The 23,144-nt window shown below is 50.8% G+C and overlaps 1 protein-coding gene across 3 annotated transcripts in view; it reads right to left on the bottom strand.

Annotated features, from left to right (window-relative positions):
• Positions 1-14,504: 14,504 nt before the first annotated feature.
• The window catches only part of MAU2 (MAU2 sister chromatid cohesion factor), a 30,942-nt gene continuing 22,302 nt past the window's right edge, over positions 14,505-23,144 (bottom strand). For 2 of the 3 annotated variants that reach the window (XM_082457668.1, XM_082457667.1), the window contains exons 14-19: positions 22,474-22,523; positions 22,196-22,273; positions 21,872-21,983; positions 18,870-18,960; positions 17,870-17,997; positions 14,505-17,492 (exon numbers count right to left, since the gene is read on the bottom strand). In XM_082457668.1, the coding sequence (XP_082313794.1) occupies positions 17,418-17,492; positions 17,870-17,997; positions 18,870-18,960; positions 21,872-21,983; positions 22,196-22,273; positions 22,474-22,523 (534 nt within the window). In that variant the 3' untranslated portion in view covers positions 14,505-17,417. The remainder of the gene's footprint in view (positions 17,493-17,869; positions 17,998-18,869; positions 18,961-21,871; positions 21,984-22,195; positions 22,274-22,473; positions 22,524-23,144) is intronic. The other variant, XM_082457669.1, reaches the window with a different exon arrangement.

Genomic DNA, 23,144 nt, shown 5'->3' with positions numbered 1-23,144 from the left:
TAGCTATTCTTGCCCTGCCCACTTTTCTGAGAATTGCCAGGGAAAAAATGATTTTGTACATTCGGGACGCCCCCTACTCGCCCCCGCCGCTCTCTGTTCAAAGAAGACTTGACGGGATTCTGGCCCCTGTCCGCTTTACTAAGGAGAATTTGGGGAGCTCAGGGTCCACTGCCTTTCCTGGAGAGTATTTAGAGAACATACCCTGCCTGTTTTCTGAGCGCTAGTGGGAGCCACTGGCCTTCTTCCTCCCTGATCTGAGGGGCAATGGGGGCTGCATGACCCCGGCCTATATTTCTTTTTTTTTTTTAATTTTTACTTACTTATTTATTTATTTATGTTTTGGCCGCGTTGGGTCTTCCTCGCTGCGTGGGCTTTCTCTAGTTGCAGCGAGCAGGGGCTACTCTTCGTTTCGGTGCACGGGCTTCTCACTGCGGTGGCTTCTCTTGTTGCAGAGCACGGGCTCTAGGAGCGCGGGCTTCACAGGCTCAGTAGTTGTGGCTCGCGGGCTCTAGAGCGCAGGCTCAGTAGTTGTGGCGTGCGGGCTTAGTTGCTCTGCGGCATGTGGGATCTTCCCCCACCAGGGCTCCAACCCGTGTCCCCTGCATTGGCAGGCGGATTCTTAACCACTGTGCCACCAGGGAAGCCCTAGCCTTCATTTCTAAAGATAACTTGGGAAATTTCTAAGTTGCATGTCCCTCCTCCAACCAGAGGAGAAATTTGGGACTTAAAGCACCTCTCCTCTCTCCAGAGAGGAATTGCAGGAAACTGATGGCCCCTCACCCTTCTTAGTCAAGAACTGCCAGGGAGTTAAGCTCCCTGCACTTTTTCTACGCAGTGTTTGAGTGTTGCAGGAAGAGTTCCTCTTTTCCTAAGAACGGCAACCATTTGACTCCTGTGCCCCAGAAAAGTTACCCATTTAGCTCTCCTTTCTTGTTTTTGTTTTTTGTTTGTTTGTTTGTTTTGAGGAGAATTTTTCCAAGCATCTGTCCACTCTTTCCCAAGGGTCAAATCCGTGGCCCTTCCTAATTCTGTCCCCTGTCGGGGTCTTCAGTCCCACTTTTCTTCTCTGAGTGGGGCCCTTCCAAGAAGCAGTCCTGCTAGCCACCTGTCCCGAGACAAAACGAAGTAGTCACCAAACTCTGCTGTAGCATCCACCATGACCTACCAGGCATCAGAGGCCTTCACCTCTGTCTTCCCCCAGCTGGTCTGAACTCCTCCCATGATTTACCCCCGAAGAACCCAGTTATACCTTTCACAGGCAACCAGACATCCATTGAATTGAAGGGGTGAAGAAGGCAGCAATGAGAAAGAGCCACAACACTCTGAGGATTCAATATGGCAAACTTTTATCTCCCCCCACTTTGTGCACAGAAGTGTGCAAGATGCTGAATTATAGGATGGAACTTGTGAACCAAGATGAACACAATAAAGGGAAATAGGCCTATTAGACAAGGCAGACTGTTATACTAAAGAGATACCCAGAATATGTTGTAGGAATGTAGAGGAGGAAGTGATTAAATGAAATAATGTTTGTGGGCTTCCCTGGTGGTGCAGTGGTTAAGAACCCGCCTGCCAATGCAGGGGACACGGGTTAGAGCCCTGGTCCAGGAAGATCCCCCATGCCACGGAGCAACTAAGCCCGTGTGCCACAACTACTGAGCCTGCGCTCTAGAGCCCGCGAGCCACAACTATTGAGCCCGCGTGCCACAGCTACTGAAGCCCACGCGCCTAGAGCCCGTGCTCCACAACAAGAGAAGCCACCGCGCTGAGAAGCCCGTGCACCACAACAAAGAGTAGCCCCCATTTGCCGCAACTAGAGAAAACCCGTGTGCAGCAACGAAGACCCGACACAGCCAAAATTATAAATAAATAAATAAATAAATTTATTTTTTAAAAAATTGAGGTAATGGATGTGATGGTGCTTCATAAACCTTGAAGTGGTGTTCCCGTGTAGAAAGGATTATTGTTATTGTTACAAGTGGGCTGACATTCCTGGAAGAAAAGTAAAAAATAAATTCTGAGAGTCAGAGTGATGGGAGGTTGGCAGAGAGCCCTGTGGGGCCTGACTCCCTGAGTGAGCTCAGCCCGGACCCAAGTGGCAAGGCTCACGGAGTCCTTGGCTAGGGAAGGAGGCCACTGGAAACATAAAGACACTGTGTTCCCAGAGTGCCTTGTTTGTACCTCTGTTGTAGCACTTACCACATCCTGCAAGTGTCTGAGGCAGTCTGGGTGGACAATAAACCCTTGGACTTTTGGTGAGTGGCAGAACTGGGGTCAAACACGTGCCTGCCACTCCCTAGCGAGGCCAGTTACTTTCCTTAGCCATATCAGGAGTGAGAACACCAGTCTTTAAAGGTTGCACTGAGGATTGTGAGCTCAAAGTGCCTTGCATGGTACCGGGTACACAGTAGGACTCAGGAGTTTTTTGTTTCATTCCAGTCACTAACTAGGTTGCTTTCTGAGAGCAAGAATCCAGCCTTATTCGTTTAAGTAATCCCTCAGTGCTTTTATAGTTCTGAATTGAACTGGGATCAAAGAGCAGCTCGTTGTCCAACCCCTTCATTTTATACATGAGAAACTGAGGGGCCCAGAGGGCAACTGTGACTTGTTCACATCCTACTGCTATTTTATGGCTGGATCCTAAACTTGCATTGTCTTCATCTCACTTTTGACCTCTGTGCAGGAAAGATGAGAAGGAAGGAGACCTGTGCCCTTGAGTCATGCAGAGCAGAGTCATGTAAGAACCCAAAATTCCCTGAGCCTTATGTCTCTCTCAGACAAGCTGGGAGAAGGTTCTGGATACAGCTCTAATAGAGTCCCCAAACTCAAGAACAAAGGGCAAGTGGGGTCCCTGACCAGGGTCAAGGCCACCTAAATTAACTTTATCAAAGGGAAATTGCAAATGAAGTGAGGTTATTTCAGAGCTACTCTATGTAATTTCCAGACTGATCCCTGGAAATGTCAGGACCTATAATTAGATCTCACTTTTTATTTTAAGAATGCACAGAATTTCTCTGATTCTCTGGAAAAAAGCATTGCCTGGAGGCAGAGATGTTGGATTAAGCGATGTCCATGAAGTCTGGAATCCTAAGCATAAACAAAAGTCCCATTTGGCTGGAAAATTGTATCCTTGAAGAATCAAAGGCAAATGGGCATTTGTCAGAGAAAGTGAAATGCCCCACCAAAATGGATGACAGGAGCACAGCTTCTGACATAAAAGAAAGAAAGAAACAAACAAACAAACAAAAGGAAAGAAGAGCACGTGACCCATTCCAAGGATGGGCTTTCCTTTCCATGGTGGTAGCAGCGATTGCATCTTTCTGCATCAAGGCATGTCCCTTCCTGGGTCTGGGAAATCATGTGGGCAAACTGGCTAAGTGACATTCACATCCAAATAGGGAAATGGGAACTGAGCCAGGTGAATGCACAGGCAGCAAGGAAGGCAGGGCCTCAACAGTAGTTAGAAAAATGATGACCTGGTGGGTGCTAGCCTGCAGAGACATTCTCTTGGTGTTTTGGCTTTGGACAAGGAAGAGTGCCCACTGACAATGAAGAATGACAGCTTGTTAATACCAGTGGAAAGGATACTAAGCAAAAATATTAAAGCCCACTAGTGTCACTCAATGATAGTTGAAGTTCAGGTACAAACAGTAAAGTGCCCCTCCATAATTGCCTCCTAAGATTCTTGGACTGCCTAATTCATTTGGGTTTGACAAGCACTATGAAGTTCACATATGTGAATTGCTAGTCTACTGAAATTTGCATCCTTTGTCAGGTCCATTGGAATCAGCCTTGGTTCTCCCAGGGAAAAGGTGGTAAAAAGTCAGTGCCTGGGGGGACGGATAAATTAGGAGTTTGGGATAAATTAGGAGTATGTTAATCCCAAACTCCTAATTTAACACTACTATATATAAAATAGACAAATAACAAGGACTTACTGTATAGCACAGGGAACTATACTCAATATTTTGTGGGGACTTCCCTGGCGGTCCAGTGGCTAAGACTCCACTCCCAATGCACAGGGCCCGGGTTCAATCCCTGGCCAGGGAACTAGATCCCACATGCCACAACTAAACATCCCACATGCCGCAACTAAGACCCAGTGCAGCCAAATAAATAAATAAATAAATATTTTAAAAAAAAAATATATATATATAGTAATAACCTTTAAGGCAAAAGAATCTGAAAAAAAATTGATATATATGTATGTATGACTGAATCACTTTGATCACTTTGCTGTATACCTGAAACTAACACAACATTGTAAATCAACTATACTTCAATTAAAAAAAAAAAAGTCAGTGCCTGTTTCCAGAGAGAAATAAGACACCACCAAATCAGGAGGTTGGCCTATATGTCCTCATATAGCACCTGAATTATCCAGGGGTGGGGAGCAGGGTGTAGCTTTATTGGTGTTGGTTGGCTAGAAAATCTAGAATCGAGTCCAGATGGAGTTCAGGAGTCCTTTCAGCCAGATTTTTTTTATAGATCTCTAGGTCAAAAAGCTGGACTCTAGTAACAAATCTTACCCAGTTTGTACTGACACAATTAAGTGAAATTAGTGATAACCCTTTTCTGAGACAAAAAGTGTTATCTATACCTACATGCCTACAGCCTAGAAGACTTCTAAATCAAAACGGTGACTTCCCCAACCAGGAAGGAAAGCATTTCTGAATAGGAGAGAGTTCATCTTAGACACTCCGTATGCAGAAAGGAGGAGCTGAACGCAGACTTACTGCTGCCTTCAGAGAATTCACCTTGAGATTCTGTTGGATCTGAAGGCCTTTAGCATCCCAGACATGCGTTTACACCTGAGCCTAAAACCCAGGTCAGGGCTTTCATTCTGCTGCATTTCATATCCTTCCCTCCATCTTCCTCTGCCTTGAGACAACGGCCCTGTGCCCAGGGACTTAAGTGACTCCAAGTGGCATGTGTGTCATGCCTGTGGTCACAGCCCACTGCTTTCATTCCCTCACCATTCTCTCCTCCTCATCAGGCTGGTGTCTAATCCTGCCACTAAAATCTCTCTCTCAACTTAAGTTCTCTCTGAGAACTTAACGATTCCCATTCCAGGAACTCTTCTTGGTGTGTATTTTCTCTAACCTCTAGCATCTAGAGGACACTCCCTCCTCCTTGAAATATCTTCCATTGGCTTCCGGGGAACTTGACTTTTCTGGTCTCCTGTGCAGTCTCTGTGCAACTTCTACCTGGAAATTCTGCCAGGCTGCTCATCTCTTGCCACTCTTTGCCCTCTATGTGTCATCAGAGAGTAAATCCCTTTGTGGAGTGGGACTATATAAGAACTCTAAAATCTGTATTTCCAGTCTGCCAGAGTTCCTATCCAGGGTCTCCTTTGCCTCCAGATGGTTCCACGAAGATGTGACTCAAACCTGACCAAATATCGGACCAAATTTGGTAGCTCTCTCTTTGACCCATCTCCCATTCTTTAAACTAGCTGCTCTTTGTCATTTTCTTTCTTTCTTTTTCTTTTTTTCTTGCACCAATGTCACTTTCCCAGTGTTCCAGGATGAAAGCTCTTAAATCTTTGGAAGTTTTAACATCATTCTTCAAGCTCAAACTTAGTTGCTAAATGTCGTGATTTGCCCGCTCACTTTTCTATCTACTCTTTTCAATTTCCATTGCTACCACCCATGCCTGGACTATTATGTGCAAATTATCAGACTAATGTCTCTTAAATCATGGACCATGTGACACCCCTACACAAAAAACTTCAATTTTTATGGAGGCTGTGTTGTATTGCTTTTGTAATCAGGAAGGAAAAAAAAAAAAAAAGAATTCCATCACCAAAATGTAAAGACTGAATCTTGGCTTAACGTTTGAAGCCTTTTCCTTGCCCCTCCCATCGCTACAGTTTCTTCCTGGGATGCTTTCTTCAGGAATGATACCTTATGTTGATTAGTGCAAAATTTCCTACACTGAATTCCACAGGGCATCAGAATGATTCAAGATATCAGTAGAGATTCTGTGATGAGTTTCCCTGCTTAAAAAAATTTTTTTCAGGACTTCCCTGGTGGTCCAGTGGTTAAGACTCCGTACTTTCAATGCAGGGGGTGCAGTTTCGATCCCTGGTCAGGAAACTAAGATCCCACGTGCTGCATGGCATGGCCAAAAAAAAAAAGTTTTCAACCAGAAGATTTTGCTAAACCTTTAATATTGATAATACATGTTGTTATGTTATATTACAATCCCCCTCCCTTGACCACATGAGGTTTCCTTTTTTTCTAAGAACACCCATCAATATCCTTGCGCTACTGTACAGCACAGGGAACTCTACTCAACTCTCTGTGGTGACCTAAATGGGAAGGAAATCCAAAAAAGAGGGGATATATGTATACATATAACTGATTCACTTTGCTGTACAGCGGAAACTAACACAACATTGTAAAGCAACTGTATTCCAATAAAAATTAGTTAAAGGGCTTCCCTGGTGGCGCAGTGGTTGAGAATCTGCCTGCTAATGCAGGGGACGCGGGTTCCAGTCCCGGTCTGGGAGGATCCCACATGCCGCTGAGCAACTAGTCCCGTGAACCACAACTACTGAGCCTGCGCGTCTGGAGCCTGTGCTCCGCAACAAGAGAGGCCGCGATAGTGAAGAGGCCCGCGCACCGCGATGAAGAGTGGTCCCCGCTTGCCGCAACTGGAGAAAGCCCTCGCACAGAAACGAAGACCCAACACAGCCAAAAATAAATATAAATAATAAATAAATAAATAAGACCCGGCACAACCAAATAAATAAATAAATAATTTTAAAAAAAATTAGTTAAAAAGAAAAAATCCTGGTGAACTCACATTCAGTAGAATGTGGTTCATGGCTTGATTGGGGCTGGCTTGACATGTTGCCCTTGTCTAAGCCAGCTTCTGCCTCCCTTATTGCATCTCCCTCTCTCGGGGGGTTCTATGAGATCAAGGTACATTGCCCCATTTTGGAGGGGAGACAGTCGAGGCTCAGGGTTTTCAAATAAATAAAACCAGAGCCTAGGTTTCAATTCCAATTGTGAACAAAATCCAACTCCCGTACAGCCTTTCCACCTGCTGGGGCCACAAGCATGTTGCTAACTAACATTTTCTGTTTATAATCCTCATTTTTGTGCATTTTGTATTAAGTCACCACACTCCTCTCTCCCCTTCACATCCCCTCTTCTTTTAGATAATAGCGTGTTAAGGACTGTCAGAACCGAGAGGAAGTTAAGCAATCAGCTAGTCCATCTTCAACATTTCCCAAATGCAGAGAGTGCAGAGAGGGTATGACTGAGCAAGCACAGCATCAAGGCAAGAGCCGAGCTGGTCTCTTGGCAAAGCCAGCCTGAATCTCAAAGGCCACAGAGACTCACTGCACTTTCGTGGTTGTTAAACCCCGGTGGCAGAGCAGGCGGCATCCTGTCTCCTGTCTTGAGTGGAATTCAGGAGTCCCCAGGGAGCTCTGGGCAGTCACGGGCCGCGCCCCGTGGGTCACTCGTGTGCCTTTGTGAGGGAAGTTTCCTTGTCACTGCCCAGCTGCTTCCTGCCTCCATGTTAAGGCCTCCAGGCCAGTCTGTGGGGAAGCAGCCATCAGGGCTCCCCACCTTTGCCTTCCACCCAGACCAGACCGGGCTCGTCCTTCCCGCTGCTGCTCAGCCTCTCACGCATCTGCTCACCAAGGCCCTGGTCCTCTTTATGAGAATTTTCTCCTGGATTGTTGCCGAAGCATAGACAAGTGAGCCAGGAGAGAAAGACATCCCCCCAGACATATAGAAACTATAGCAATGCGTCTGGTCAGCACCATTCTCCCCTCTTCCTCCCCTGTGGTGGGCATGGGGCTGGCACTGGGTGGGTAGCAGGGTGAGCGGTGAGGATGGAATGAAAGAGGATACTTAGTGCTTCCATCTTATGTTGTTCTTTTGTATGAGTAACCTTTCAAAACTTCCCTCATTCATTGGTATATTCATTTATTCCACAAATATTTAATGGGCCCCTAAGGAGGGCTGGGCACTGTGGGGTAGAGCGCCGTGGGCAAAGGTGCCGGGGATGAGGCATCTCTCTCTCACCTTGACCCTCAGGCCTGCTGTTCCCTTCCCCACAGGCAGCCACCATCACCAGTCTCTCAAATGTCCCTCCAGAGAGGTTCTATTCCATGTGCAGATGCATGGGGTCCACTTTGATTTTGTGCACACACAGAGTCATGGAGCACACGCTCTGATCTTTTAAACTGAAAGCAAGTGTTCTGGTGGGCAATTCTCACCATGGAGGCAAGTTGCCACCCTCTATCAGTGACCGGGACTCTTCTAGAATGTTCCTAAGAACGGAGCACCCTTAGCCCAACATTGCTGTTCAGTATAGAAAGCCCTAGAAACACCTGCTTTGGTGCCCAAGGGGAAAAGGTCCTTGGATCCTTGGAGTAGGCATATTTCTACGTGTCTTGGGTTAGGAAAGGCTGAATCACTACTTTTGCTTAGATCTGGAAACTAACTTATCTTCTTCCTAGTGCAGGAGTCACTAGTGCCCCTGGGTCTGGAAAGCTTCACTCCTGCTCCAAATGATGCTGAGAGCTAGGGGCCTGCAGCTTAGGGGGAGATGGAGCTGTCGCAGGAATTTCAGTGCAAGGGCCCAGGTTCTCCACTGGAGCTGTCAGAGGCCTGTGGTCATGGTGACCGTTCTGGATGCTGTGGTGAGCAAGTCGAATGGGGAGGGACAGACTGACAACAAAGTGAACAAGGTGATTTCAACCCCTGGTGATGTTGATGAAGAAAAGTAACCAGGGTTGTGACACAGTGACTGGAAAGGATTCCGGCCAGGGCAGGAGTTGATGGCTTGTGAGCAGGTGGATTTGAGGAGAGAACTGAATCTTAACAGGGACTCAGCCTGGGGATGAGCATTCTGGGCAGAGGGGAGCAGTGGATGCCACAGCCCTGAGGGCACCGAGCATGGGGCAGAGAGCAGCTGGAGAGCTGGGGGACAAGGATGAAGTGGGAGAGCTGATGTTGCAGGCCTGGGAGGAAGCTGGATTTTATTCTAACGGGAAGAAGAAGTAAGCGTGCTACAAAGCTCTGTGAGCTCTGTTTCCCTCTGGTAAAATTCCTTGTTTGGATTCGGTAATCTTCCAGCTCTCTGGTTTCATGCCTGTGTTCTTTTATTCAAAGATGTTATTGAGCCTCCAGGGTGGCCAGATTTAGCAAATGAAAACATAGGATGGGGCTTCCCTGATGGCGCAGTGGTTAAGAATCCGCCTGCCAATGCAGGGGACACGGGTTTGAGCCCTGGGCTGGGAAGATCCCACATGCCGCGGAGCAACTAAGCCCGTGCAGCACAACTACTGAGCCTGCGCTCTAGAGCCCGCGAGCCACAACTACTGAGCCTGCGTGCCACAGCTACTGAAGTTCACATGCCTAGAGCCCATGCTCCGCAACGAGAAGCCACTGCAATGAGAAGCCTGTGCACCGCAACAAAGAGTAGCCCCCACTCGCTGCACTAGAGAAAGCCCATGCGCAGCAATGAAGACCCAACTCAGCCAAAAATAAAATAAATAAAATAAAATTTATTAAAAAAAAAAAAAAGAAAAAGAAAACCTAGGATGCCCAGTTAGGGTGAATTTCAGATTAATGACCAAGTCTCCTGTAGTATAAGTCCATGCCACAGTGTCAGAGTATCTTCCATATGCCAGGGCCCCGCTAGGAGTCAGCTCAGCTTTGAACGATTTTCTTCACACAACCCCACAGCCTACTGCCTTCGGAGGAACTGGTCAGACATGAAGGCTAGAGTCTGGTGTGACTTGGGAGAGAGAGATTAACCAGCTTCAAAAATCCACCTTGGCCCCAAATTGTGACCTTGAACTGGCGATTCCTTTGGGTGCCCCAACTCTTGTTAGATGCCCACATGGCATTGATTAAAATGCCTTTGATTTCCCCTGCATCACAAACATGTATCGTGTTGTGTGAGGGGTTATTTGGGTGGCCAGATATAGGTTCTGGCCTTTTTCATGAGAATTATGAGAAGGGAGGGTAACGTGTTCGGCACTCACCCATTATCCTCACCGAGGGTGTGGCTGTGAGAGACCTGAGGTAAAATTTGAATGTTGGAAGGATCCAGAGAGAGATGATGTGGCCATGGGCTCCTCGTCCCATCACGGGGACTGAGTTGACACTGCCATGGGGTCTGTCGGTGTGCAAAGCCCACCTGGCCCTGTACTCTGCAGACAAGGCATGTGGGTGTTTCCACGGGGCAACCCTGGGCATGGCCTGTGGCCTTTCCAGAACACAGCCAGGGAGGGGCAAATAATCCCTGGAAAACAATCTCCCTAAGTCAAGGTTTTGGGTCTCAGGAAAACTAGATGCTGTGAGAGAAACAGATCCTGTGAATGAGGGTTTCAGGTGTGGCCCTGGTCCTGCGGGGACTTCCTTCTGTTGGCGCCAGAAGACAGAACTTTCTGGAGGCAGGGAGGACTTCTTGGAGAGATGAAGTCCCTTTTCCTGGGGAGGGGGTGCCTCAGGAAACATCGTGGTGCCTGCTGGGAAGGGTGTTAGGGGTACAGTACTCGGACTGGGGACCCAGCTCTGAGGCATCTACTCTGGTTAGTTCGTGGTGGTGTCAGGAGGGATCTGGCCCTTGGTCACCTGCTGTTGGAGCCCATGTTATCCAAGGGGGTTAGTGACCCCACCTCTGTCATTGTCACCTTCTGACCCATGCCCTTGCCTCAGTTCAGCCCTGTCTGCATCACCGCCACCCGAGCTCACTTCTGGGATGTAGGCCTAAGTGTGGTAAGAGGAGAAGAACCTGAGGAGACCCGGGGACTTTGATCCTTCCCCTGGACAAGGGGGCTCCATCACTTTCCCCATCCATCAATGTCCTCCTGAACATGACCCAGGTGTCAGCTGTGCTTGAGGTGGTGGTGGGCACATGTGGCAGCCCCTGCCCTCCAGAATGCCACAGGCAGCCCAGATGCCCACCCAGCATCCTCTCTGGGGTGGCCAGACATGAGGGCTGCCCATTCCCTTCCCACAGTCTTGGTGGCCACGTAAGCAAAAGTTGGAAACGCCATCTAGCTGCCCAGCTCTGACTGGCTTGGCTGAGGGACATCTCCCCTCTGTCCTGTCACAGAGCTCCCCCACCCCCCAGGTCCCATGGTTGTCCCATCCTACAGTGCACTACTCCTCTCTCACAGGCAGGACAGCACTCACTCCTATTTGAGGTCCATCATAGAGCTCCTGGTACAAGGTGCACTCCCCGAGGGCACGGACTTTATCTGCTGTGGTTCCTGCTGTGTCCCCAGCGCCCAGCACCCAGCACGTGTCAAATAAATGTTTGGCAAGTAAATGAGGGAATCAATGGTGCAACCCTGACACCTAGAGAACCACGGGGATCAGCGTCTCTGACCTGCATGTTACAGGAGGGGAACTGAGAGCCCTGAGGTAGAGGTCAGCCCACATCCTTGCAGATAAGGACAGAGCCAGGGTACATTGGGGTCTGGTGACATCCAGCCCAGCCCTCCCAGCCTGCTTGCCCTGCCTGATGGGGACACTGCCCGGGGTGTCCGCGCCCCCTGGTGGCTGAGGAGCAGGCTGGGCCACTGGCAGCCGCTGGTGACACACAGATGACAGAGTGGGAGATTTACTTCCGGTTCACGTTACTTCTGAGCAGTTTGTACTTAACCCTTTAGGGGAGCGTTTGTGTTCAGAACCCTGCAGTAGCAGGACATCCTCCAAGGGCCACACAGACACTCGCTCTGGGCGGAGCATGCCTAACTGCAGATGGAGCCTGAACTCCAAGCTGCACAGACACATGATGCTCAGAATTGTGGTTAGAAACAATACTCAAAGCAAAACAAACACATGTTGACAAAGTGGTCCTCTTCTAAGGATCTTAGAGAGCTTTTCTGCATACACAACAGGGATAGGACGAACGAGTGCTGATCTCTCTCCCATAAACTCCTAATTTAGTGTAGAATGTTGTGATTTTTAAAATGACATTTGTTGGACTTCCCTGGTGGTGCAGTGGTTAAGAATCCTCCTGTCAATGCAGGGGACACGGGTTCGGGCCCTGGTCCGGGAAGATCCCACATGCCGCGGAGCAACTAAGCCCATGAGCCGCAACTACTGAGCCTGCACTCTAGAGCCTGCGCACCACACGAAGAGTAGCCCCCCACTCGCTTCAACTAGAGAAAGCCTGTGTGCAGCAACGAAGACCCAATGCAGTCAAAAATAAATATATAAATTAATTAATTTAAAAACATCAAGCCCCCAATTAAAAAAAAAAGACATTTGTTGTAGCAGCCATAATGCATTGAGAGTATCATATTTTTCACAAAGGGACTGTAATAGTCCCTTTATTTTCGAGTCCTTGAAAAAAGTATCAAAAAATATCAAAGTGCTAAGAAAATCAAATTCACATAGAAACGAATCTTTTCCTTTTTTTCCCCAACCAACTGCATTATAATCTCACCAAGTGAGCATGAATTTGTGGGGAAATACTTTTAAAATTGTCAGCAATCCCCTCTTCCCCTCTCAGACCCTCTGAGGACCAGCAGAGCGGGCGGTGGGGCGTGGAGAGGGATGGGAGGGAGGGGCCTCCTCTGAGCTGGGGTCAGCCTCCACTGGGCACCTCTGAGCTGACTTGGATTTTATTAGGGGAAGAAGCCACCGTGGTTCAAATGGAAGAAGCGATGCAGGGTGCTGCACAGACAGAAACATGGCAGCAATCTCCCTGAATAGCTTTCTTTGTGGGGAAATGTAAACCCAAAGAGTTCAAGGAAGCCAAGGGGGAAGCCAATACACATGGGGAATACTTTAAATTCTCGGGCCCCCAGGAGCCCATCAACCTGGGGGTGTAAGGTCCAGGCTCCCCTGTAGGACGGCAGGGACCTGCTGTTGGCATTTTGGTGGCGGCCGGGTGGGACTGGCCACAGTGACTGGGTGTTGTGACACACGCACATTGTGGGCAGGTGTCCACAGTGGCATCTGCTGGACCTGTCTGGGGTTGGCCCATGCGCTCTTCCCTCTGGGATGCCCCACGGACCTACACACCCTGTGTCAGGCTTGGGCCAGGATGTTTCCTCAGTGAAACCCAGCAGCCACAAGGAGAGTGCCCCTGGCAAGGGGACAGGTGGGAGTGAGCACAGAATGTTCTGAGACCATTCAGGGAGGAGGCTGGGCAGCAGCCAGGTGGGAGACATGACTGGGCCTCAGACAGACGGAGAAGATGGCCAGGAATAGGCAGAGTGACCGGCAGGATTTCTGAGGATTGGGGATGTATGTGTCAAAGGCTAGTAACGACCCCTTCCCCAGGCATGTGATGCTCGGGCCAGCTGCCCTGGCCACCTGCTAGCCTCTGTGAGGCCCATTCCTGTCTTCCCCTCAGTCCTGTGGCTGCCTCCTGGCTGAGTTCCTGTCATCTACTTCCCAAGTATGTTCTCTGCACTGTGTCATTGTCTGTGTGGAATCGCTCACACACCCAGTGGCCAGCAGTTCTGCCCTGGGACGACGGCCCAAAGGAGCGTTCAGAAGTGCCCCTGGAAGGGAGCAGTCAAGGCCACATGGGCATCATCTCGGGGCACAGGGACAAGAGCAACACAAGGGCCTTGATGCAGCATGAGTGGCAGCCTGGCACAATACATGCACATTAAAAGCACGGCACAACCCAAGAGAATTGAAAACACGTGTTCAAACAAAATGCACATCCATAACAGCACTACTCACAATAGTCACAAGGGAAAAGCAACCCAAAGCCCATCAATGGATGACTAGACAAAATGTGGTCCATTATCCAACAGAACATTATTTAGCCATAAAAATGAAGCACTGATACACGCTACAACGTGCAAAAACCTTGAAGACATCAGGCTGAGTGAAAGAAGCCAGACACAAAAGGACACATGATGCATGATTCCATTTATATGAAATACCCAGAAGAGGTAAATCCAATAGTGACAGAAAGTAGATTAGTGGTTTTCTGGGGCTGGAGGAATGGGAATGGGGAGTGACTGCTAATGGAGATGGGGTCTCCTTTTGGGGTGATGAAAATGTTCTGGAACTAGACAGAGGTGCTGGTTGTACATAGTAAATGTATTTAGCGCCACTGAATTGTAGATGTTCAAATGTTAATTTTATGTTATGTGACTTTCACCTCAAAAAGGAAAAAAAAAAACCTGAGGAAAAAAAAAACCTAGGCACATGAAGGCTGACCCACGAGTTTTCTAAGAACACAGGGAATAGAACACCAGGCACGCAAGAAAGTCTGTCTGTGGCGAGGGCCAGGACAGACAGTGCTGTGGGCCTTGCATGCCATGTCTCCGGGGTTTCCTCCCCTCTAGGCAGGGCTGGACTGGGGAACATCATCATTAGCGGGGAAAAGATTCAGGTTGCCACCAGGTCCTCCAGTCCGGGGCATTGGGTTCTGCATCCTCACACTCTGTAGGTTATAGCAGAAGTCTCTGTGGCCCTGCTGGCTGGGCGGGGAAGGTTAGTCTTTGGGATGGCACATGTGAGGGGCAGACGGCACAACAAAGACACAGTGAGTGATGGCTCCCGCAAGTTGTTTTACTTTGAATATACAGGAAAACAAATCTACAAACGAGAAGCTATGTTCTACGGTTATGTCTTTTAAACAATTCTTGTATTTACAGATTTTTTTTTTCCTGATTAAAAGCACCAGCTGAAGATACAGGCTGCTAAAAACATAAGACACTGCAAACCCATTAAAAGACCGTATGCCAAACATACTTATTGAAAACCCTTTAAGGAAACAAAGACAATGCAACCAACAAATTTACCAGCTGTGCCACCAGGCAGCCCTTTCCGATTTCCCTGCCTGTGCTCCCAATAAATGGGACTGGGAGTGCTTACCCAAGGGGGAGGACGCTGGCCTCACCCATGGGCGACTGGGGGGATCCAACAGGGGAAGGCAGCTGTGTCTCCAAGGGAACCTGCCACCTCCTGGACCAACATCCCCAGAACCGTAGGCCCTGAGGGCCACCACTGCTCATAGGAGGAAGTGGGAGGCGCACACAAGGGGTCTGACCAGCTTTAATTTACCTGCCAACAGGAATCTTTCCGCTACTCCCTCACACCTCTGTATGCTTAAGGGTTTGGAGTTTTTATTTATCTGTTTTTTCCTGAACACTTAGCTATATGACACTAGCTATAATGTCTCCCTGGGGGCTTGCTTGCTCTTAAATTCTTATGATTGAGAAACTGTGAGGCACTGAATTTGGACTCACAGGAAGGTATTTACAACAGCTTTATGTAATTGAAAGGTGCTGCAGTGAAGGGGACATTCAAAGCTCACACACACGCACGCATGCAGTACACGTGGGTTGGCTTCCATAAAGCTAGAGTGGAATATTAAATATTGAGTACTGAATTCTTAACTGTAAACTTAAGAACTTAACCTTAACTTTACATATACATAGATAACAAAGTGGTCACTAAAAGCACTTTAACATCAGGACAGACGTTAAGTGTTGAGGTTCTTATTTCAACTGCTCTACATACAAAATGTCCTAGAAGGAAAGAAAGGTTTAAATAAATACACAGAGACAAGCATGATGTAAAGTGTGATTGAAGAAATGTGGGTCTGGAGAGGTTCGACAGTGTGGGGTCCAGGCCTGCAGGCGCAGCTTGTAGCAAGACAGGTGCTCTGTCCCTTGGGTGGAGGGGAGGACCTGGGGGGCACCCTTGAGGGGGGAGAAAGACAGGATGTGGACAGCTCATGACCAGACATCAGACCCACATCTGCAGGCCTCACAGGCCCAGTGGTGACATCAAGGGGGTAGCCCCAGGGAACACGGGAGAGGGCCAGACTCTTACGAGTGACCCAGGATGACACAGAGAGGGCAGGTCCTCTTAGGACAAAACTCTGCCAGCCCGTCCCTTCAACCAGCCTGTCCCTTCAACCAGTAGCTCACTTGCATGCCTGTTGCGGGCCCCCAAGAGGGCAGTAGGGCCCTGATATGGGCAGTGGCCCAGAGCAGGGAGGTCTGCTGACAGGCCTGCTTATGGCTAAGGCACACCCAGGCCTCAGGGCCCAGGCAGCTGACCTGAGCGATCCCAACATTCCTTCCTTCAAGGACACTGAGGCTTCAAGAAACAGCCTTCACGGTGCTGGGTGACTAGACTTGAACCAACAAGCAGTTGTGACTAGCAAAACCACTCACCACCCCTCATCAGGGAGATGATCCCAGGTGCCGGAAGCTAAAGGCGGCAGCTGCTTTGACTGCCCCTAAAGTCACCATCACCTGGGGCACCTCCTCAACTACCCAAGAGGAACACAGAACCAAGAATGGCTGTCTGGGCCTGGCAGAGCCTCCTGGGATCCAGCTCAGGAAAAGTTTTCAATGCTGTTCTGAGACCCAAGGCAGGTAGGTTTCCTCCTCCTTCCCTCTGAAAACAGGGCAGGGGGCCAAGGGAGTGGCTGCCTGCAGGCTGGTGGAGCTTCAGGTGTCTGCAAACATTCTCTGCAAAGGAGGCTGCAGAGCTGCCAGAAAGCAAGCCCCTTTGATCCGGTGCCCTGAGTTGGGCTGAGGAAAGTCCCTCTCCCCGGCTTCCTGCCCTGCACTATGGACGCTGACAGGGGGAGGGCGGCTGGTGCAAACACAGGAGTTTCTGCTCTGGGCACCAGCTCTGTGAAGCCACACACACACACACACACACACACACACACACACACACACACACACGCGTGCACACACACACGCACACACACGTGCACCCCCATGGCTGGACAGTGAATCCAGTCAAGGTGCAGATGTTTGGAAGCCAAGTTCCTGGGTCCCCCAGGGCCCCCAGCTAGAGGTCCCAGCTGCCAAAAGGATGGATGCTGGACAGAAAGGCAAACTGGGAAAAGCATCGTGGCAGGACGTGCATTTTTATCCCTGACATGAGCAATGACTTCTTCCCTCTAATTTTGGGCCAGAAACTGGTGTCTTGCCTCTGGGCACTGGAAGCTGCCATGAGCAGAGGAAAGACTCCAGCCCAGTATAGAGGCCCAGGCGATGGAAGTCACGTGGCACCTCGGTGGTAATGACCACCCCTGCATGCAGGATCGGGAGCTGGCCAGTGGCTGGCACTCTACTCCCCGCCCAGACACACTCTCTTGAAGACATGACTCAGACGTGGAAGCAGGCCTGGCAGCTGAAGTCCACTTTGAAGGATGGCTCTGGAAAGTTGCCTCCAAAATCCCACCTGCGAGCCTCAGCACCCGGACTCCTGGTACTCAGCAAGAATGGCCAGCCGGCCCTTCCTGGGAGGACGGGAATTGGCCCTCCACACTCCCCAAGGACTTGGAAGCTCTGGAGACAGTCGGGAAAGAAGCCTGGGGACAGCCATGCCAGCACGTCTCTAAGGAAAGCTCAAGTGCCATCTGGGTGGAAGTCGGGGCCACACCAGGCCCCACAGAGGCCCGAAGAAGCTGAGTGGCCCTGTCCAGGAGTCTCACAGGAGGCTGGCCAGGCTGGTGTTGGGTCCATTCTGAGCTTGGAACTGCACAGGAGGCGGGCCGTCTGTCCACTGTTGGGGAAGAGGACACACAAGTGAGGTCCTTCTTAGAGAGGAGCAGGGGTGTGCTGGGCCACATGTCTGCGCCTGGAACGCTGCCCTCCTCGGGCTGGTCACCAGCCAGGACCCTGCGTCTTCCACACTTGAGTCAGATGGGCCCCCAGGAAGCAGCCTGCATCACCCACTTGGGTTGGTGCTATCTTGCCCATCCAAGGGGGCTCCTGAGGCCAGGCTGAATTAGGGATTGTTGGAGAGATGGAAGGAAATGGTAGCCAAGTGTGTACTTCCCTCCTCAGGAAGCGTGTCCCCCAGGGGCTACAGACCAGGTGAGCTGGCCCCAAGGAGCCAACCAGCACCCTCATTTTGTCTCTCCCACCCTGTGCCCGTACCGTGATGAGGTTGTGCTCAGGGAGGCTGCATGCCTCGATGTGGTCCTGGAGCAGCTGCTGCGAGAAGTTCTGGTGCATCTGGGCGGCTTCATGGGCATCCATGGCATTCCCGCAGGCTTTGTTCAGGTCTGAGGGTGGGATACACACAAAGGATGGGCCTGCTTTGGCCTGCCACTGCCCCCACACCCTCCCCTTGGGTGTGGGTGGAGCCCTAAAGTCAAACCCCAGCTCTGCCAGTGGGTTGCTGTGTGTCTGGCACATCACCTGCCCTGAGCCCTGTGTCAAGGTCAGCAAAGCCCACTTGCCAGCAGCCCTCACATGTGCCCTCCTATGTTCCTGAGTCCTTTGTCCTTGGAGGTGGATGAGCATAGGGGCAGATATAAGGGCTGGTAGGGCAGTGAAAGTCCCTGGGGCTCCCTGTGGATGCAGCACTCCCTGCAGCACTTCCAGCACTTCCTGGCCAGCTCTTGGGCACCCAGGAGCCCACCGGGAGCAAGGCACCCAATGCTCACTTCTGAGGCAGGAGAACTGAATGGGTGCATGAAGTCCACTGCAGATAGGAACAGTTTGCCCTCTACCTCCTCCCCAGGGCCCTGGGTGAGTCTATGGACCTCAGTTTCACAACCTGTAAATGGGAGAGCAGCAGTAACAACACTGACACCTGCTGAGCACCCTGGCTCGTCCTGCCTGACAGAAATGACTGCCGTCTCCATTCATGGGAAAGAAACTGAGGCCAAGTGCCAGGGCTCACAGCTCAATTCTTCACTCAGATGCCAAGAACTAGCCTTGTGGGTCCCAGAAAGACAGAATCAGATTCTGCGTAGATCTCACTATGTGAACGAGCCCACTGCCCTCAAACAGGGCCTCCTGAGAAGCCTGAGAATGTGCTAGAACTGGGGCTATGGCCTGCAGAGGTCCAATCTGAAGCAGAGGCTTAGCAGGGCTTACCTAGGGTCCTCTAGCCTTTGGCTCTACCCAGAAGCCCCAATCTCTTACTCACCTCTTAGCAGGGCCGATGACCACAGCTGCACTGACATGTCTGGGATCTTGCTGGCTAGCTGCATGGCCGGCACCACCATGTTGTTACTCTCCTGTCGATCGAGAGCAGCAGAGGAGTCAAGCGCGGGGGGTGGTGGTAGAAAGGGCTGGTGGCAGGGACAGCGTGGGCCCCACCTGTGACCTCCTGCTGCTTGGCATATACCCACTCCTACTTCAGAGCCTATCTCAAATGACCCTCTCCGAAGTACTCCTCGACCACCTTGGGGAAAAATAAACTGCCTCCACGTCTCGGCTCTGCATGTGCCTCCTCCCTGGGGTACGGCCATGGGCAATTCTATGTGCCTTTGTCTTTCTAGGCAGAGGAAAAGGCACTGGTGGCAGTCAGCCCTGGACCCATATCAGGAGCTGATTAGAAATACAGATTCAGGGGTCCCAGGGCTGGGAAAAGGCAGCAGTCTGTCCTGGCAGGAGCAACGAGGGCTGAACGGACAAAAGAGAGAGGAAGAGAAGTTTCTCTTCTACGTATAAGCCTGCTCTTGTGCGATGCCACCTGGGACACACAGGGCTGTGGGGCAGCAGGATGTTTGAACCCTCCAACCCTGACTCCACCATGTGATTGCAACAGAGCCCCCGGCCCCCAATCCCCAGGATGAGCTGAGTGAGAGCCGTTGGGGGCTGTAAACACCCATCCTTGACCCCGCAGTGACCGGCAGCACTGCTGTGACTACACCCAGTCCGGAGACCACAGCCTGCTGGCCTAAATGTTGGGTTCAGGGTGACACTGGGAAAACTCCCAATGCGGCAACACCTTGCAGCCTGGGGGGAGACTTGGCATGTAGCCCAGAGACATACAAATCCTCAAAACCAACTCCTGAGGCCCAGGTTCAACATGGCCACGGTTGTGCAGGACATGCCGCCACACAGACACAAAAGCCCAGTGACTTTATGCTGCCCTGTGGCCAGCACCTCGAAGATAAGCTCCAGGTGGGTCTCAAAACTTTTCAAAATTGAACCAAGCCCTTCCAAGACCTCAGAATGCACAGCAGAACAGGAAAAACTACTCTCCTCCTCTAGGCCTGGGGCTGGGAGGGAGCTGCCAGGAGGGAGAGTCCCCCTTGGCTCAGGTTCCCCCATGACAGCTTGGGGCTGCCCCACAGAACCTGGGTTTGAAGCACGGAGTGATCCTGAGAGCAGTCCTGTATGAGGCCACCCGCAAACTTGTAATGCCCAAGGACACTCTGGCCTGGCAGGCCCGGGGCAGGCAGTGTCTCCCCCAGACGTGGAGCTGCTTGAGGCAGGACCTGGGTTTGAGGCCTCTTGGTGGCCCCATGTTACCCTACGTGGGCCCAGGCACAAAGGGAGCAGCAGAGGTTCCCAAATAAGCTCTATAATTTCCTCCGGGAGCGCCCCAAACATGAACCAGAAGCTGCAGCTGAAGAGCTGCTCTGCCCATCCTGAAGGTGGCTTCTGGACAAACAAGAGCCAACAAGGTCTGGGTTCTAAGCCTGGGTTTGCAGTTTGGTGCTGTGTGACTTACTTTTTTTAACTTTATTTATTTTTTGGCCATGCCGTGCGGCATTCCGGATCTTAGTTCCCCAACTAGAGACTGAACCTGTGCCCCCTGCAGTGGAAGAGTGGAGTCTTAACCACTGGACTGCCAGGGAAGTCCCTTTTTAAAAATGTTCATTTTTTTAAAATTTGGGGCTGTGTGCCTTCAATCTCCCCATCTGGCAACGAGGTAATCACAGCCACTGCACCAAGACACAAGGCAGGTGGCCTACACTCAGTGGAGCCTCACATTGAGCACCTTGTCCCTGCCTAACCCCCAGATGCACACGGAGGCCACTGTCCTCACTGTGCTCAGTGGGTAGTGTGACAGGTGTTGTAGAAGGAGTGGCGCTACACTCAGAAGGGAGAACTTAGTACTGGTCCTCCTCCTTCCAGGGTGATGATACCCCCCAGGGTTCAGGCCACAGCTACAGGGCATGTTGGCCTGGCAAATGCTTACCACATGACTGTGGGGAAGGGGATGCACCAGGCTCATTAAAAGCACTCACTCTTCAGAAGCCCTGGGGCTTGATCAGATAGAACTTTATGGGCCAAGACAAGTACCCTGCACTATCTGTCCCAAAAAAACAGCTGAAGTGAGTTTGGCTAAACTACAGAGTTGATGCCAGCTTAAAAATTCCCACTGCCGTTAGAAAAAAGCTCCAACACAGTGGTGCAGAGAAAGACCAGACATAAAATTATAAAACAGCCTGATAAACAAAACCTATGCATGGGCAGAGGCAGGCAATGGAAAGAGCTGGAAGACAGAAGACATGCGATGACTTTCTCCTTTGCTTCTCAGACTTTCTATGAGAAATAAAATACATGCCGTATTTTATGTTGACAAATATTTTCCTTAAAAAATTAAAGACCCTGTATGGTCGATGGGTTAGAGCAGGTGAGATGTACATACACCCCCAGATGGGGAGACTCGGAGTCAACTGATCCCACCAGAGACCAGTTGGCATGGGTGGGGACCAGGCCCAGGGGGGCACTGTTGGTGAGGGTAAAAACACAGAGTGCACTGAAGACACCACGTGTGATGGGCAGAGATGGAACCCTTGGGATTGTGACTGAGCAGACACACTCCTTCTCCCCAAGTATTAACACAGGAAAGGGAACCTGCCCTCAGCCTTGCCAGCTTTGGGCAGCCTGACCAGCTCTAGCTCCACTGTGCCCTGGGGCTTTGCCTGATGACTGCCCATGGCCAACACTGGCCCTGTCTGCCCCACAGATGCATCCTCCGGGGATCCAAAGCTCCCCCAGCCCTGCCTGCCCAGGCTGTCTGAGCCAGAGTGCCTCTGCCCTGGCTGAGCCTCACGGAGCAATGGTGGGTGAGGGGTCAGTGAGATGCGATCATTGTGGGGCACAGAATGGGAGGCACTTCCTTGCTAGGTTCCCCCTACTAAGCACCACCCTGGCCCCATGCCCCTCAGCCTGACCCCTGACACTCACCCTATGGTTTCCCAACACATAGAAGATGTGGCCCAGGAGCACAAGGGAGCAGGCTGTAAGCCGGTTCAGGTCCTCTGCATTGGACATCTTCAGGGTTTCCCGCAGAAATCGCCTTCATGAGAAGAACAGATGATGAGGCCCCATCGGGAGGCCTTTGGGGAAGAAAAGGCAGCAATGGCCTTGAGGCCCTGAGCAGAGGGCCACCCACCCCATCTGGCAGTGGGTGGGAAGGGCAGGGACAGGGGACCTCGCACATGCTGTTGGGGGAAGAGAAACACCGGGAGGTGCCGGGCACGGGGCCACCTGCCCTCCCCCAGTACTCACTTGGCCTCGTTATAGCGTCCCTGGAAGAAGGAGAAGAGCCCACGCACGTAGAAAGCTGCTGCTCGGAGGCAGTGCGAGCTGAGGGGAGAGCGGAGCGTCACACCTTGGTGGGGTTTTTGTGAAACCAGCAGATTTACAAAAGGGGATTGGTTGGGGGGGTATGAGGTGTTGGGGTACATGGGGCAGTCTAGGGTCCCACAGGTGCTCACACCACCCCAAAAAGCAAAGAAAGCATAAGATAACTAGTAAAGTAGAACTCAGGGCCTGGGGCAGCCTACCTGACGGGGAAGCTGTGGTCTGGATTGATCCTCTCCAACAAACTGTACAGCTGTGAAAGAAATGTCTGCAAGTTAGGATAATTCCACATTTCTAAATATGAGAGAGTTCGGCCCCAGATATGCTAGTAAATTGACTAGGGCTGCCTGCAACTTCCTGAGGAATGTGCCCGTACCCCAAATCCCACGCCTGTAAGCAACCTGCCAGGAGAAGGGGCAGGACCTGCAACATCACTGACATCTTAGGTGCCCTTTGGCTATCATATGGAGGGTGTGCTGGTGGATGAGGGTTGAAGTGGGCTGAGGCTTCACCCAGTACCCACACAGTCCCATCAGGAGGCAGACACTGGGGTGGGGGTGCAGAGGAGACACAAGGGAACCAAACTCCTCTGAGACCACCAAGGCCACACCAGGCCCTCATGACCCTGCCCACTGTGCTTCCTGACTACTGGAGCAGCTGCACTGGGCTTTCTTTCTTTTTTAATAAATGAGGTGTTTTTAAAAAAATAAATAATTAATTAATTTTTTGGCTGTGTTGCGTCTTTGGTGCTGCACGTGGGCTTTCTCTAGTTGCATCGAGCGGGGGCTACTCTTCGTTGCGGTGCGTTGGCTTCTCATTGCTGTGGCTTCTCTTGTTGTGGAGCACAGGCTCTAGGCGCGTGGGCTCAGTAGCT

This window comes from Balaenoptera physalus (genome assembly GCF_965194825.1).
Source record: "Balaenoptera physalus genome assembly, chromosome: 3".
NCBI classification, from domain to species: domain Eukaryota; kingdom Metazoa; phylum Chordata; class Mammalia; order Artiodactyla; family Balaenopteridae; genus Balaenoptera; species Balaenoptera physalus.
Note: the sequence above shows the minus strand (reverse complement) of the source record. Positions and strands in the feature narration are given on the sequence as shown.